Source organism: Telopea speciosissima, chromosome 8 (genome assembly GCF_018873765.1).
Source record: "Telopea speciosissima isolate NSW1024214 ecotype Mountain lineage chromosome 8, Tspe_v1, whole genome shotgun sequence".
Classification (NCBI taxonomy): domain Eukaryota; kingdom Viridiplantae; phylum Streptophyta; class Magnoliopsida; order Proteales; family Proteaceae; genus Telopea; species Telopea speciosissima.
Genome location: NC_057923.1, coordinates 41,937,675 through 41,955,616, shown reverse-complemented (window position 1 = coordinate 41,955,616; position 17,942 = coordinate 41,937,675). Strand labels below are relative to the sequence as shown.

The following is a 17,942-nucleotide window of genomic DNA, read 5'->3' as shown; positions in this document are numbered from 1 at the left end:
GAAAATGGTGGCCAAAAATGAAGATCATGACCCAATTCCAAAATAGATTGCAGGTTTCAGTATTAATTGGAGGGGAAAATGTTCTTTGGGGGAGGCCACGCCTAGACACAATGTTGGGGAGGGGGGGACAAAATGGCTGCCATGCCCCTATGAAAAGTGGGAATTTCGCCCCCCAAATGCCAACGTAAGGACTCTCATTGGCTGCCACGCGCACGTGGCCCTTGCAACCCCCCCCCCCCCCAACAGAAAATGCTCTCCCTAATTGGAATCAGCTTCGAAATTCTGCCAATTCTGATCTAATTTCTGAAACCATGGATGTCTGGCATAGTGGCATGTAAATGAGCAATCAGAACCAATATATAGGCTTCAGTTTACACTGAACTACAGATCTATATTGAATAGAATAGGAAAAATTTGAAGATGGTTGCAGACTTGCAGAATACCAGTTGGGGCACCGGTAGGTTTTACCATCCACCAAGTGCCTGTAAATTTTAGCCCAATCTTTTACTCTTACATGTGAGAAAAATTGAAAAAAGAATGACAATAAAAGCAAAGGTACGAGCTAATACAGTAGAGTTCAACCAGCAATATTTAGAATCCATGCAGTCACTGAAACTTGCACTGGCTAACAAACAAATGTTCTGCTAGACTCCGGCCTCTGAACTATGATTGTGTGTGTAAGAAAAATATTGGACAAAGACATTTCCTGTACATCATTACTCTCTCATACCATTCTGGTGTCAGGAATGAACACATAATGTCTTTCGAGTATAACTCCATGAGTAGAACATTATTTGAATAAAGTGAATTTGAGACCAGACATCATTATCTATAAATGAAGTAAACTTATTTCTCTTTGGTAATTCAACTTTGATTCTTAATTAAACAGCTTGAATACAGATAAGAAAAATTCGCATTTGTCTCTTCACAAATAGATCCATGTTACACTCGAACAATCATCTAAAATCATGATAAAGTATTTGAATTCCCTTTGGTAGCCAACAATTACCCATACATTTAACGGAACTGTAAATAGACAGGCAAAACTTCTCCCATACCAATGACTAAATATTGACAAGTGATGCGTTCCAAGTTCAGACTCTCACTTTCGGATGAGAAATTGACGGTAGAGAGGGATGACCCAACTAGGAGAGCTGTGAAAAACAAAGGAACATGGAAGTCTGGAGCAAAGAGAACAGTAACATGTTGAATGTGATTGTTGACAGTAGCATCATTTTGACTTGTGCCCCCCAACCAATCCATCTTTTTTCTTAAGATTCTGAAAAAAGAAAGAAAAACTGAAATGCACAACAATTGAAAGGCACAGTAATCTGTCTGGAAAATACCAACACAACAGAATAGCTCTAGCTCTTAGAAAACTTAAACGTAAGAAATAATGTAGACTCGCCAGTAATCTGTGCAAATGCACTACAAACAATAACCCATTGAGATTGCAACTGAGGCTAGGAAGAACAATGTACCTGAACATGCCAAAGAGGCAGCTTAAAAGGATTGAACTCCAAGTTGTTGACTAACCAATTTGTTGTACTCATCCCAAAAGAAAAGAAGAGAGGCGAGAGAAAAGAGATCAGTCCATGGATTAATACTCTCTCCCATAATGTTACAAATTTATATGAAAAAGGACCAAAATGCTGTTAATGCATTAGTACAACACCACCTCACATCTTTTTCAATCCTTGAGTTACCCAGCTGGAATCACTTCCAAGTGCTGCCCTGCTTTATTCTTTGTACTAATTTCCTCATAATCATATAACAAGATTCTTAGATTTTTTTGGAGGGAGATTTTGAGGTGGGGATGCTATAACAAACCCTGCTGAAAACACACCAGAAAAGTCGTGCAAAAAAATGGAAATTTATTAATGAGATTTTTTAGACATTTATGGCAGAAAGGCATGAGAAAAAATCCACACAATGCCCCTTCTTTCCTAAAGAACCTCGTCATGAAAGAAAACCCAAGCTCTTGGTAAGATAACTATTACTTGAAATTTGAATTGTACACAGTGTGCAACTCAATGGTTATAGCCGATTTGTATGGAGAGTGGAATACTCAGGTGGAAATGCTCTCAACCTTATGGCCCAACAAAGATAAAGCAGGAGTAATATTAGTGAATCACTCTTTGCAAACCAAATGGCATTCTTTGCACTAAAAAGTAACCTCAATTGCTAGCAAGAGCAATCTTCATTGGTCTACTAGACAATATACTTCATCATCTTCTTTATTCGTACTGACCACCAAAGTGGTGGCAAAGAACCCAGTTTGCTACCAGAATACACGTAATGAGGACAAGAGAAAAAAAAATGACTAGGAAGCAATGGAAAGAGTTCTCAAACTCAACAATTTAAGTAGCTGCTCTACCTTCTCTGACTACCTTCTCTGACACCACAGCTCACTTCTATATTAAGTGAAGCCATCCAAACCACCCGGACAAAGGGCCATACATAACTATATTCATGTGATTTGCTACCAACAGAGATTCTATAGGAACCATAATAGTAATTTTTAACTGTAGACATAATTCATAAAATGTAATAGATGAAAATGAATATGATCCACAACCATTACCATCAGATCTCACGTTTAATGCCAAGCTACCAGTAAATTATTAACTCCCAACAATGAGTACAAATATAAAAATGAATCATCTCCATCCATCCATGAATAAACACAAGAAGATCAACCGCAAAATAAGTAAAAAAAAAAAAAAGTCAAATAAAATACAAAAGAAATCTTGTGAGGAAATGAATGATGATGTTGTCTTAGATCAACAACGCAAAAGCGAAGGTGCCGATAAGGGCAGAACCCACAACTGCAACTCTGTTGAGTGAATCATGAGCGCCTGAAGGAGGAGTTGTTATCGCTGCTGGACTCTCTGTAGGTGAACCAGAAGAAGAGCCAGGCGGTGTTGGAGGTGAGGCGATGCTTGATTTGTGAAATTGTAGCTTGTAGAACTTTTATTATAGAATGCTGATCATAGTGAGTGGGTATCTGGAGAAAAATGATGTAGCAGTAGATGCCCTTTCCATCTGGTTAGGATCAGTTCGGGAGGAGACGATGGAAAATGGAGAAGAGAGCTCTGGTTTTCAGATCGGTGGAGGAGACGAAGAGGTTACCCAGGTTAGCTGTCCTTGGACAAAGATTTACCATGGTTTATACTTATGGTAAAACCAGGTTTCAATTTTTTATCGTGGGATCTTCCTGATCCACATGTCATCCATTTAGGGGGGTACTGCCAGGGAACTTGTAGATCTCCAAATTGAGAGGAGGAAAATCCGTGGTATCTCCCTCTCACCAATATTCACCACCTCATTATCCGTCCTAGTGTTGCTAAAATTGCACACCATATATTCAGTCTTAATTCTACTTATCTTCAGACCTTTTGATTCCAAGGTTGATCTCCATTGTTCCAACTTGGCATTAATCGCTGCTTTTGTCTCATCCACCAAGACAATATCATTATCCGTCCCGGTGTTGCTAAAATTGCACACCATAAATACAGCCTTAATTCTTTTTATCTTCAGACCTTTTGATTCCAAGGTTGATCTCCATAGTTCCACCATGGCGTTAATCTCTGCTTTTGTCTCATCCACCAAGACAATATCAACTGCAAAAATCATACGCCACGGAACCTTATCTTGTATACCTCTGGTTAAGTCATCCATGACCATGGATTGAGGTCTCGTCAAGATCTCGAAAATATCTCGGAATGTTTAAGGATCAAGACAAGATCATATGTGAAACAAGAAGCAATCATCAACTTGACCGAGATCTCATGACTCGGGGGAGATCTCAGTCTGACCAAAACTAACCCAAACCATGTGTTTAAAAGGACATAACTCAACCGATAGCCTGGTGGCAATAGCAGTGGACCGATCTCATCGTAACCACCTATTCCATACCCTAAGACAGGGTACCTTCAGTTTGTTAATGACTCCACTTTTATGTATTGTATGGAAGAGTATGTGTGATTCTTCAACAGCACTATGATATGGGAAGCCTATGTGTCACAGACAGAGGCTAACTTACTTCAGCAGAGTCAACCGAGGTCTCGAGGTTTTGATCTAGTATGGCACTCGTTTGCGTGATAGAATTGGAAATTTGGAATGATGTATAGTATATGATGTATAAGTGAGAAGTGACTTAAGTGAGAACGAAAGAGGTGTTGATAGAGGTCTATGTTAAGATTGATGTATTTTACATTTTAATGCTTATTTAAGTTGTTTTACATTAATTGTATGCTTTGATTGCTTTCTATTACTAAATTATGTGTAAAATAAGGCCTATTAGTACGTTGTAACCTACCAAGCTAGGATCCGAAGTCAAACTCCTATTTGGACTTTGATTTTTCAAAATCTGATAGTGTCATTGTGTTTAAATGGCCCAAAATAGGCTATATACCAAGATTCATGACCAAACTAGGTCAAAAACCCACCGAAACCATAGAACGAGTTAAAAAAAAAAAGAGTGCTCTAACTCGCCAAGATCTCAGTCCAACTCGGTTTTTGGCCTGGCCGAAACCGAGACCTTGAACCATGTCCATGATAAGCGCAAACAAATTGAGGCTTAAGGCTGATCCTTGATGTAACCCAATAGAAATTGGGAATTCACTACCTTGACCCCCGCAATTCTGCCGCTAGTCACCACACCATCATATCTTTAATTATATCCACATATTTACATGTCAATCTTCTCTTCTCCAGAATATTCCAAATTAACTCTCTAGACACTCTATCATAAGCTTTTTCTAGGTTTATAAAGACCATATGGAGATCCTTCTTGCCCTCTCTATATCTTTCCATGAGTCTCCCAAGTAAGAAAATAGCCTCCATCGTGGATCTTCTTGGCATAAAACCAAATTGGTTGTCCAAAATAGTAGTTTCCTTTCTTAGGTGGCTTTAAATAACCCTCTCTCCCATAACTTCATTGTATGACTCATCAATTTTATGCCTTTATAATTATTGCAGCTCTGTATATCACCTTTGTTTTTGTAAGTCGGAACCACAAATAGCATGATCATATAACTGAGTACAATTTCAGTTTACCATGGGCATCTGTGTTTCGCAACATCCTCTAAGCAAAGAGCTCCACAAGGAATTTCTCAAAAATCCAGATATCTCAATGAAGAAAGACAAGATTTTTCAGAATATGATGCCGTATTCATATTTGTTAAGAGAGAGGAATATCCCTCTCGGGATTAGCGTCAGCATTCTGGCGCTAATACCGAGAGATATTCTCTCTCCTATTTACTTTATGCTTTTTGCTTTATCCTTTTTGTTTTCCCCTTTTTACCCTTGTAAATCTCTAACCCTATTAGTAAAGATATTGCAGCCCTCTCTCATTTATTGAGTGAGCTACTCTTGGCTCTCAAACTCTCATCTCTTCTCCTTTTCTCCTCTTCTTCCTTCTCTATTTTCTGCTACTTGATTTACATGGTATCAGAGCTGTTCGATTACTGGATACAAGCTTAAGCTCCTTCACCTGGTTCTCCATAGCTTCCTTCATCCCCACGAAATAAGAAGGTGCAGCTGTAATCGACTTCTTTTGGGCTCTTGACTCAGTTTCTGAATCAGGGGGTGCTTTCACCCCATTTTTAGTGTGGTCAAGGACTGTTTTTATGATGGATTGATGACATCTTGTTCAGGTTTGATGTTCTCTTTCCCTTTTTGGCTGATTTCTGAAGCATAGTACTCGATTCTATGCTCTGTTTCTGTCGGTGCTTGTGGGACTCGATTTTTTTTGCTGCTCTTTTACACTCTGAGAGTGGTTTGCATTCGATATTAAAGGAAGAATATTCTTAGATTCATTCCTATGGCTGCCTGGTTCTCGGTTGGGCTGATTGAGCTTTATGTTTATGGATATCTGTCTATTTGATTGAGATTATTATTCTGCTATTTGGATCTGTCTTGTGGTGTTATTGGTTGAAGCATCTTGAACTATTTTTTGGAGATTATTTTTCTGCTGTTTGGATCTGTTTTGGTGGTTTATTGGCTGCAGCATATTGGCCTTTATTAGAGTGCTTTGACCTACTTTGCTACTGTTTTTGGCCTTTGTTAAGTGATATTTCTGGTTTCTCTTTATATTGATCGGAATGGGAGAAACCCCAAAAGATGCCACTCCTAAATTGATGACTGAGGTTGTATCCTCCTCATCCACATATCTTACATCTAAGAGGTTGGAAGGGAGTCACAACTTCCAACAGTGGCAGAAGATTGTGTCCTTAGTTTTGACTGGAAGGGGAGACAAAAATCACTTGACAGGGGTGAAGCCTGCGGGTACTGATGACTCTTCATGGGAAATTACTGATGCTCGAATTTTGGGACAAATGCTGAATTCCATGGACAGCCATGTTGTTGATTTAGTCACCCATATCAACACCGTCAAGGAACTGTGGGACTACTTGGCTGTGTTGTATTCTGGATACAACAACCTTTCGAGGATTTATGAGTTATCTCAGGAATTTTATCGGGTTGATAGGAAAGGTAATCCACTTACCCAACACTTTGCTGATTTCAAGCGTATGTATGAGGAGTTGAATGCACTGCTGCCCATTACTTCTGATGTGACACATATGCAGAACCAGCGGGAACAGTTAGCTGTTATGAGCTTTTTAGGTAGCTTGGGACCCGAATTTGATTCAGTTCGCTCTCAAATCCTTGGTGGTGACAAGGTTTCATCTCTTACAGACACATTTTCTAGGGTTCTTTCTAGGGTTCTTTGTGTGTCACGAGACACTACCCAAGACTCGAGTACTATTGATAGTACTGCCCTTGTGAGCAGTAGCCGTGCAGGGGGACGTGGTCCTCCTAAGCCCACCTCTGTTGTTTCTTCTTCTACTCATTCTCCAGGCTTGCCTGATAAATCTGAGAAGAGTGGCTCTACAAGAATGGTGTGTCACCACTGTGGTAGACCTGCGCACATCCAGCGGTTTTGTTGGAAGTTACATGGCAAACCATCTCAGCCCAGGACAGCCAACACTGCTAGTGTTGACCCCGCTGCCTCATTTGTACCTACAGAGGAGCGCCGGGTCTCTTTGACCATGACAGAGGAGGAGTATGCTCAGTACAGCCAGGGAAAGGCCTCTCAGGAGGCTTCCTCCACTGCTACTTTTGTCCAGACAGGTAATGCCACTGCGTGCTTCTCCACCTCTAGGCCCTGGATTATTGATTCTGGGGCGTCTGATCATATGTCTGGGATGTCAGGTATCTTTTCCTCTTTACAAAACTCCTCTTCTACTGTTACCCTCGCTGATGGTTCCTTTGCTACAGTTAAGGGTACCGCTACTATTCAACCCGCTCCTACCATTTCTTTATTTTCAATTCTATATTTGCCTCAGTTCCCATTTAACCTTTTGTCTGTTAGCCAACTAACTAAGGTTTATAATTGTTTTGTAACCTTTTTCCCTGATGGTTGTGTCTTTCAGGATCTCCAGACGAAGAAGACGATTGGTAGAGGCAAGGTATCAGAGGGGCTATATCTTCTTGAGGACACGGTTTCTGTTGCTTGTTCGAGTACTTCATCCCCTCACCAGATACATTGTCGGCTGGGACATCCTTCTTTACAGAGTTTGCAGAAACTTTATCTTAGTTTTTGTTCTCTTTGAGTTTTAGATTGTGAACCTTGTCAGTTTGGAAAGCTCCACCGTGTGAGCTATCCTTCTAGAGTCAATCAACGGGCCACTACCCCTTTTTCTTTGGTTCATTCTGATGTATGGGGTCCTTGTCCTGTAACATCCACTCTTGGATTTAAGTATTTTGTTACTTTTGTTGATGACTATTCTCGTGTTACCTGGTTATATTTAATGAGAAGTCGATCTGAATTGTTTTCTATCTTTTCCACTTTTGTTGCTGAAATAAGAAATCAGTTTGGTTATTATATTAAGATTTTGCGTAGTGACAATGCCCGCGAATATTTTTCTACTCCCTTTAATGTTTTCATGACCACTCATGGCATTATTCATCAGTCTTCTTGTCCTGACACACCTCAACAAAATAGTGTGGCAGAACGGAAGAATCACCATTTAATAGAGGTTACTCGGTCCCTTCTCTTTGAAATGAAGGTGACCAAACCCTTTTGGGCAGATGCTGTTTTGACTGCATGTTTTCTCATCAATCGAATGCCCTCTTCTTTGTTGAAAGGGGGCATTCCTCATTCCTTGCTCTTTCCTTCCAACTCTTTGTTTCCTTTGCCTCCACGGGTCTTTGGGTGTGTTTGTTTTATTCGGGATCACACCCCTGGGTTGTCCAAGCTGGACCCTAAATCTCTTAAGTGCATTTTTGTTGGCTACTCCCGTCTTCAGAAGGGGTATCAGTGTTTTTCTCCAACTCTTCGGAAATATTTTATTACTGCTGATGTCTCTTTCTTTGAGTCTCAGCCGTATTCCACCACATCAGTTACTTCATCTGATTTGGATGAGGATATTCCCATTTATATTATTCATACTCATGTGCCGGTACCTCCTCCACCTGCTACAGTCCCTACACAAGCTCGGCCTGAAATTCACAAAGTTTATGGCCGTCGTTCAAGAGAAGAAGCCGCTGCCCCTCTTGTTCCTCTCCCTGCTGCCACGTCTTTACCGCCTGGAGGTCCTACACTGGTTACTCCACTTTCCGATTTGGACCTTCCCATTGCTCAGCGCAAAGGTAAGCGTCGCTGTGTTCGCCATCGTCTTTCTGCTCATGTTTTCTATTCTGGTTTGTCTACTTCTTTTAGCACTTGTTTATCTACTGTTGCATCTCATCCTGTTCCTAAGACCACTGCAGAGGCATTGTCTAGTTCTGGCTGGAGGAAAGCTATGGAAGAGGAATTGCAGCCTTTGGAACATAACCACACTTGGGATCTTGTTCCATTGCCTCCTGGGAAGTTTGCTATAGGTTGTCGATGGGTGTATGTTGTCAAGGTTAATGCAGATGGCTCTCTTGCTCGCCTTAAAGCCCGCCTGGTGGCTAAAGGCTATGCTCAGATTTATGGGGTGGATTATTCCGACACCTTTTCTCCTGTTGCTAAGCACACTTCTGTTCGGGTTTTGATCACTCTAGCGGCCACTCATAGGTAGCCTTTACATCAGCTTGATGTCAAGAATGCGTTCCTTCATGGAGATCTCCACGAGGAGGTTTATATGGAGCAACCTCCCGGGTTTGTTGCTCAGGGGGAGTGTGGCATGGTTTGTAAGTTGAAGAAGCCCTTGTACGGCCTGAAACAGTCTCCCAGGGCCTGGTTTGGTCGGTTCACAGAAGTAGTTCTTGAGTTTGGTCTATCTCGATGTAACAGTGACCATTCCCTTTTTTATCGTCCAACCACCACAGGCAGAATTTTCCTTGTTGTGTATGTGGATGATATTGTCATTACTGGAGATGACTTTGAAGGCATTAAGAGTTTGAAGTCTCACTTGCAATAGAGGTTTCAAACCAAGGATTTGGGAAAATTAAATTATTTTTTGGGTGTTGAAGTGGCTCAGTCAAGGAAAGGTATATCTCTCTCGCAACGGAGGTACACTCTTGATCTACTTACAAAGACTGGGATGTTAGGGTGTAGACCTTTTGATAACCCGATGGATCCTAATGTCAAACTTATTGCTAACGAGGGAGATGTCCTTGCAGACCTAGAGAAGTATAGAAGACTTGTTGGAAAGCTCAACTATTTGACTTTCACCAGACCCGACATTGCCTTTCCGGTGAATGTTGTAAGTCAGTTCTTGTCATCTCCTCGCACTTCTCGTTGGGATGCTGTTATCAGAATTTTGAGATATCTTAAGAAGGCTCCAGGACGAGGATTAGTCTATGCTGATCATGGACATGGGAGAGTAGAAGGTTTTTCAGATGCAGATTAGGCTGGGTTACCTATTGATAGGAGATCAACTACAGGTTACTGTGTGTTTGTGGGAGGTAATCTTATCTCCTGGAAGAGTAAGAAACAAAGTGTAGTGGCTCGATCAAGTGCGGAGTTCGAATATCAAGCCATGGCACATGCAACCTCTGAACTTGTTTGGTTGAAAATGTTATTGATGGAGCTTGGGTTTGAGAATTCTTCACCAATGCAACTATGGTGTGATAACCAAGCAGCAATTCACATTGCTTCCAACCCAATGTTCCATGAAAGAACCAAACATATTGAGGTAGTTTGTCACTTTGTTCGAGAAAAACTTCAGCAAGGAGTAATCTCTACGAAGCATATCAAGACAGGAGAGCAACTTGCAGATCTTTATACTAAGTCTTTAGGAAGTGGGAGGGTTGATTATATATGTAACAAGCTGGGCATGATTGATATATATGCTCCAGCTTGCGGGGGAGTGTTAAGAGAGAGGAATATCCCTCTCGGGATTAGCGTCAGCATTCTGGCGCTAATACCGAGAGATATTCTCTCTCCTATTTACTTTATGCTTTTTGCTTTATGCTTTTTGTTTTCCCCTTTTTACCCTTGTAAATCTCTAACCCTATTAGTAAAGATATTGCAGCCCTCTCTCATTTATTGAGTGAGCTGCTCTTGGCTCTCAAACTCTCATCTCTTCTCCTCCTTTTCTCCTCTTCTTCCTTCTCTATTTTCTGCTACTTGATTGACAATATTAAAGTGGTACATGCATCAAAATTCTGCAGCTATTAGTCTACACAATTCACAAATTATTTCACTTTAATGTAGTTGGGATTATATAATCAAACCTCTCAACCACACATACAAAAGAACAGAACTTCAATACCTCAACAAACAAGTTTCATTGGCGAGGTTCCACAAGTATATACAATGGTTTTCCATTCAGTCTCTGCTCTTCCTGAAAAACATGCAATCATCAGGAAGAAACTCAACTAGACATGAATACAGTAACTTCAGGCAATCCACCTAGGTTGGGAGAGGGGATGCTCATATTACAAGGCATAAAATTACAACAAATTCAACAAAGAATGGGAGCTCCATTAAATAAATGACATTTGATGATCAAGAAGGTAAGGAAATCAAAATAAATTTTTTTTTTTGGGTGTTGGGGGGTGGGGGGGAGGAGGAGCTGTCAATGACCATGAAACATTCTGTACAAGAAGCATTGAAGGAATAAAAATGAGCAGTGCGATGGATCACCAGAAGGGAAAAAAGTAGGCCAAATTATAGACGGAATTATAAGATGAAACAATATGAAAATTTTAATTGTAACCCAATTCTTGGTGTTCAAAGATTCTTCCCAAGTTCTTCAAAACATAATTGAATTTTTGGTTTGGAAAAAGTCACTATATTGCTTTTGGCCAAATATTCTCAGTGCCGGGGGCGTAGGTTGCGCCCAGACATATGGGGGTGGGCGAAATGACCACCCTGCCCCCCCTGAATAACCAGCCCATGTGTCTGGGCGCAGGCTGCACTGCGGCACAGAGAACATCAGCCCATTGCTTTTATTCTTAACAGATACCTTATTAAACTTTGACAATTCTCTATAGAACCAGCTACATTATTTCATATTACACAATAACGGGAAATCCATTTAGAACACTGCGTCTAAGTTGCATGGAGCATCAGACTACAGTATTTAATATTAATATTGTTCAAATAATCATAAGAAATGAACTTTTTTCTGACCATACATGTCCAAATTGTCTAGATTCACAAACTGACAATGGTAAGCTGTTGGAGAGCAGGAGTATTAGCCATTTGCTTGCAGCAGTAAAAGGCAGGCAGTGGGATGAGAATCTCCAAATTTGTAACAGGTTTTCTAAATAGAGGTGCTTATTAGATGACAGGAATATACACAAGCTACAAGACATAAAATGATTTTATCTAGTTACATCAGAGCAATGCTTTGAATGAAAATTGAAATTTCAGAATTGGAACACAAGGCTGCTGAACTAGGTTTAAGAGATTAACAGGTGAGAAATTCACACAGTTTACATTCTATCAAGAATTACCTTGATCTCAGGCAACCCAATAACACATGCACATTCGACTACATCAGCCCCAACACGTTCTATTAAAGCAACAACAGAAAGCAAATGTAATATATTAGAGACAGACCTGAGAAAATATTAATCAGTACAGGAATAAAACAGCATGCATAAGTATGAAATCTTCAAAGAACGATCTCCAGTATTTTACCCAGAAGTCTAATTGCTGCAGAAAGGGTCCCCCCAGTAGCTACCAAATCATCAATGACTAATGCACGCTCCCTAGGCTGAACAGCCCCAACATGCATCTCTAAACAATCGGTTCCATATTCTAACACATAATTTTCTGATATCACTTCACCTACAAATTCAAATTTATTAAAGGTTGAAACAGGAATGACTGAGTAAAACTTCAATCCTAGAAGGAAAAAAAGGGGGAGGGGGGACTTACTGTGACTACTGAGCTGAAAATTTTTTTCAGAGACAGAATCTCTAAGCATACCCATTATTAGAATTTCATAACAAACAAATGAAATAGTAAGACAGTAATTTGTGCCATACCATAATCTTGATAACACAAGCAGCTCTACCTTAGAAGTAAAAACACCCCTATTTTTAACAGTTGTAAAAAGCACTCAGTCAGGGTACTTTTGGTGAGTACAACAGTATTCTAGGCCTGCAAGGGGTGCCACTTTTGTCCACATTATGGGTTGTCCAAACCATTTAATGTTAATTTTTAACCTGGAGAAAACATTTTGTTAACTATTACGAACAAGAGGTTCAGTGTACCTATTAAAAATATTTTCAGTGCTAAACATGGAAAATAAAAGAGATCCAACAGGAACAAATCTATACATTGGCATCAGGAGGGATTGGTCCTAAGGCCATTTGCTTAAGCATGTCATTCACCGGCCTCTTCAGAAAATGTCACTTTCTTGTGGAGATAAAGAGAAAGCAATGATCTAGCCTATGAGCTTGCTAAAAAAGCCATGGTCAACCTAGGATAATTAGCCCATGAGATTGTAGTCATTTGTTCTTCTTTTTCCTTTCCTCTTCGCTTGTTGTGGGTCCACTAGGATGGTGCTTGTTCTATTCCAGCCAGCTCTCCTGTTGTTGTACTATATCCCACTATATCCCTTTCTTTGTTAATAAATTTGGTATGTACAAAAACAAAAAAGGGAGGGGGGGGGAGCATGACAATATCAGGACATGGATCAATGTATAAGGATTTCAGAATAAATAATATGTTGGAAATATATATATATATATATATATATATATATATATATATATATAAATGCAAACAAATGCATCACTTCATAGAGGTGACACAAACGTACAAGAATTTGTAATTCACTTGTGGATGAGTTAGTTTTTTTTTTTTTTTGGGGGGGGGGGGTGTGAAATGTGAATTAAGAGCAAGATAGAGAGCATAAAGTTGGCATCCTCCCTGAATATAACTTCAACCATCATAGGAATTTCAGATGTTGCTATAGATGGATGACTACATCATCGAGGGACCCTAGAGGTTCAGCCACAATTAATACTTCATTCCTGTGGGACCAAAATTGTATTGCAGTTGAGGATTAATTAGATTGGGGGGGAGGAGAAGGTGATGCCTTGGCAACAAGGCCTCCTTGAAGTTCAAAGCGCCTAGACCCAAAATCTGATGATCTTGCCCTCCAGATGATATAAATTCCACCTGTTCTGTTGCTATGATTTGATTTCTCCAACACCAAGTGGCAGTACTCTGTTCTCTGGGAGATTTCTCTCCACTTTCTAGGGATTATTATCAATATAGCCAGCTGATCTCCTCAGGGTTTTGGTCATTTGGTGTCTTATTACTCCCTGTAAGAATGTTACTCAACAGCACTTTGGGGTCATTCTGATATCCTGATTCTCGGTGATACAAAATCACCTTATTGTTGGGCTTTCGGGCTGTTTTTGGTATTTATCCCTGGTTCTCGATTACTTTCTGCATCTGAACTAGGGATGTAAATGGATCGGATTTGGCTCGGATACGGATCAGATCCGGATATTCCCTGGCCAAATACGGATACCTCTAAACGGATTCAGATGGATTTGGATGCGGATCAAATTCGGATTTTCGACCATCCGTTGAAATCTCTGCCTTGTGTAACCCGGACTTTCCTCCCCTTAGCGGATACAGTTCACTCTCAATCCATATCTCTTAGATCATGATTCTCTTTTCCTCATATTCTAGAACCTGTCGAATCTTCAAAAACCTTCAAGATCAGTACTTAATTTTTTGTTATTAAGTATTCGGATTTTTTTCCGGACAGATTTTTATCGGAGTATTCGGGTTTTTTTCCGGATATCTCTAAACAATTACGGATGTTCCTACACAGATACGCATGCAGATCAGATTCGGATTTTCGGTTATCCATTTTGTTGAAGTACTGTTCATGTGACACTGTTCACGTGAACAGTGATTTGGTTGATATGTGTATCTTCTATTTTCCTAGTCCTAGTTGGAGTCCTAGTTTCTAATTATGTTAAGTCCTAATTCTACTGTGAGTTGTTAGTCTTAGTTTCAGTTTGAGTTGTTAGTTCTAGTTCTTTTCCTATTGTAACTTGGAATCCTATCATGATTAGGAATTCCTAATCTGATTAGGAGTTCCCTTTTCTATTGTAATTTGAGATTATAAATACAAGCATTATGAGGGAGACTGATAAGTTAAACAGTTCTCTCCTCTTCCTCATCTTCTTCTCTTTCTCTTTTCTTCTCTCTAGAGTTACTGGTTACAGGTCCTAGGTTTTCTACACATTTACATCCCTAATCTGAACCTTGGCTACTTCTACTGTTGTCATAAACAACTCCAGATTATCTCTATCTAATTTCTGTTCATAAATTTTGTAAATTTCTGATTTGGTGTTGTTGCTACCGGCTGCTATTCTCATCTCAGAATAGTGTTTTTTTTTTACTTCCTGGATTGGGTGCTATACTTCTGATTTTTCACTCGGCACTACCTATTTTTTGTATATCTGATGGCTGATCCGACCATATTCAGATTACAACTATTATGCTTAATGGGGTTTCTAACTATTTGTTATGGGCCTGAGCTGTAATGGCATATATAACCATGCCAAAAGGAAGATGAAATACCTGACAAATGATCCTCCATCTACTTATTCTAAAGACCCAGCCGCAATCACTGCCTATGAAGATTGCATGCGTGAGAATTCCATCCTCAAAATCTGGTTGTGGAACGGTATAGAACCCTCTATTGGCGCCAATATCATGTTCCACACCACTGCAAAGGGTTTCTGGGATGATTTACGAGAAAGCTTCTCTCAAGAGAAGAATATTTCCCGGATTCATGAGCTTTATGAGAAGATGTTTAATTTCAAACAAGGGGACAAATCATTGAATGACTACTTCAGTATTTATAAAGGCATTATTGAGAAACTCTAGATCCATCAACCTCTTGCTACTAATCTGGACCAGTTGAAGCTTCAAGGAGCTGAATTTCATGTTGCAAAATTTTTGGCCGGTCTCCATCCTTATTATCAATATGTTAAAAGCCAATTTCTTACTTGGGAGAAGGTGCCTTCACTTAATGAAGTATTACTGTAAGACTAGAATACTAGTCTCAAATAACCCACAAAACCAAAAATAGTAACAAAGGACAGAATTAGAAAGGTAGAGTTTCAAACCAAACCAGCCATGAGAAAGCAACCAAACTTGAATTGAATGCTGCTTGTATGATAGAGAAATATTGCTGAAAGTTTCAATCAATTCTGATGGAGGAATTGGGAGATATGGAAGCAACACCAAATTAAAAGGTTAAGCCCTGTAGGCCAAACTAGCCATCAGTTTGGATTCAAGTCTCGATTGAGTGGAGGCCTTGTTGAGGGAAAGCTCTGCAGCAAGTTTGATGTAATTCTGATGGACATGGGTGGAGTTATAAGGGGGGAATGAAAATAGAAGGTTATGGCATTGGGACAATCCAACCAGTAGAATAGGCCAGAACTGGGATCAAGTGGAGTGGTTGGTGGTTTGAATCTATGATCCAAACCCAGCAGGTTCTGGTGGTGGGTGAACTTACAGAACTCAGAAGTTGCAGCAGTAATTCAACTTGCAGGAATAGCAACAATCTTCGATCAATGGCAGCAACAGTCTTGGAGTGTTTGGGGATTGATTGCAGCCTTCTAAGGATTCTTCACAGCACTTGTATTGTTCACAGAGGAAACAGTAACACAAAGGCATCGATTGGTATAGAAGATAAGAGAAGAAGAAGGAAAGGGATAGGAGGATTTGGCTCTCACAGCCAGGCTCCTATTAGCCTTTCATTGTCACTCAATTGACAAGGAGAATATTTCTTTCTCAAAAGCAATTTCATTCAACTACTAAAAATCATGGGGAGGCTTCTAAAAGTCTTTACAATAAATAGAGGGCTTATACTTGCACCTCAAGTTACAAAGAATAGAAACTAACTTGACTGGAAACTAGAAACTAAATCTTGTAACATAAAAATAGAAACTAATATGCTGCAGCTGGACTCTTCTTCATGTGGGCCACCCTTGATGTCCTCCAATTCAGTGGCTAAGTCATGTGGTCCTCACTAAGGTTCGGCCAGCACTTGAAGTCAAAATTTTGTCAATAAAAATTGACAGTAACACCCCCACGATCTGGGTTTGGGAGACCCAGCAACTCCCAGCCCTATTGGGTTGGCCCAACACAAGGCTGGTTGGCCCTATGGCCCATTGGGTTGGTTCAGCATTTGGCTAAGTAAACCAGTCCTTCTCTTATGTGTGCCTTTGATATATTTCTTGCCAAACATCTTGGCATCTACATCAAGTATTTTCTCATATTCATCGTCTGGATACTCCTTCCAGAGTTGATTCCTATACTTCTCCTATGGATAGTTCGGCCTTCATTGCTGACTGAGGGAGGTTCTACATTTTCAAGTAGAGGCCTTGGCCAAGGGAGAGGTCATGGTCGTGGTATGGGTGGACAGCAAACTAACAAGTCTTCCTGTAAGTACACTTATTGTGGCAAGCTAAATCACACTATTGACACATGTTGGGCTAAACATGGTCGACCCGACTAGGAAAATGAGTTAACCAACACTGCCATGACTGATACTTCTATTGAAAGAGTTACTTCTGGTGACACCACACTTGCTTCTGCATTTGGAGCTTGTTCCATTGTGTCTCGATATGATTATAATCAAACTTAAGTGTCTCCAACAGCTTGAATCTACCTCTGCGTCCAGTTCTACAGCTATTTTAGCCCATGTAGGTAACTCCGCTCTTCTTACCACCACTTCATCTACTCCATGGATTATTAATTCTGGTGCTTCCACTCACAAGACTGGTAAGCCAAACTTATTTTCTTCCATGTCCAAAGTTCAAAATTCTTCTCCGGTTATTCTTGTTGATGGTTCATCTACCAAGGTAAACTGGTCATGGTATGGTCTCACCCACTTCATCCATGATCTCATCTGTACTTCATGTTCCACAATTACCTTTAAATTTTTTATTCATTACTCAGCTTACCAAATCACTTAACTGTTCTGTTATTTTCTATCCTTCTTATTATGTTTTTCAGGACCTTCAGATAAGGAGGACAATTGGTAGTCTTGAGCAGGCTAGACTATATTGTTTAGATGGCACTGGCCCATCAACCGCTGCTGCTACAACCACTAGTGGAGCTTCTCCTCTTCAATGACATCTCGCCTTGGTCATCCCTCTTTAACAAAGATTCAATTGAAGGTTCCTAGTCGTGGATCTGTTCCTCGTCTTGAGTGTGAAGCCTGTGAACTCGGGAAGCATTACAGCGTGTCTTTTCCTGTTCATAGTGTGTTTAGGAGTTCGTTTTTATTTTCTTTAATTCATTCTGATATTTTGGATCCTTGTCGAGTTAGTAATAGATTAGGATTTTCTTATTCTATCTACTTTGTAGATGATGTCTCCCGCTTGACTTGAGTTTATTTAATGAAGAATCATTCCCAATTCTCACAGCATTCAAAAAAACAAATTTGTCAAGAATTAAAAACTCAGTTTGATGTTTCTCTTAAACTTTTTCAATCTGGTTATGCTTT

General features: G+C 40.0%; 1 protein-coding gene across 8 annotated transcripts in view; it reads right to left on the bottom strand.

Annotated features, from left to right (window-relative positions):
- Positions 1–1,186: 1,186 nt before the first annotated feature.
- The window catches only part of LOC122670387 (adenine phosphoribosyltransferase 5-like), a 34,248-nt gene continuing 17,492 nt past the window's right edge, over positions 1,187–17,942 (bottom strand). For 4 of the 8 annotated variants that reach the window (XM_043867237.1, XM_043867236.1, XM_043867235.1 and 1 more), the window contains 4 exons: positions 12,086–12,235; positions 11,899–11,957; positions 10,710–10,781; positions 1,225–1,279 (listed from right to left, as the gene is read on the bottom strand). In XM_043867237.1, the coding sequence (XP_043723172.1) occupies positions 10,725–10,781; positions 11,899–11,957; positions 12,086–12,235 (266 nt within the window). In that variant the 3' untranslated portion in view covers positions 1,225–1,279; positions 10,710–10,724. Of the gene's footprint in view, positions 1,280–1,353; positions 1,482–10,365; positions 10,374–10,709; positions 10,782–11,898; positions 11,958–12,085; positions 12,236–17,942 lie in introns of those variants that run through there. The other 4 variants (XM_043867238.1, XM_043867240.1, XM_043867239.1 and 1 more) reach the window with 4 other exon arrangements.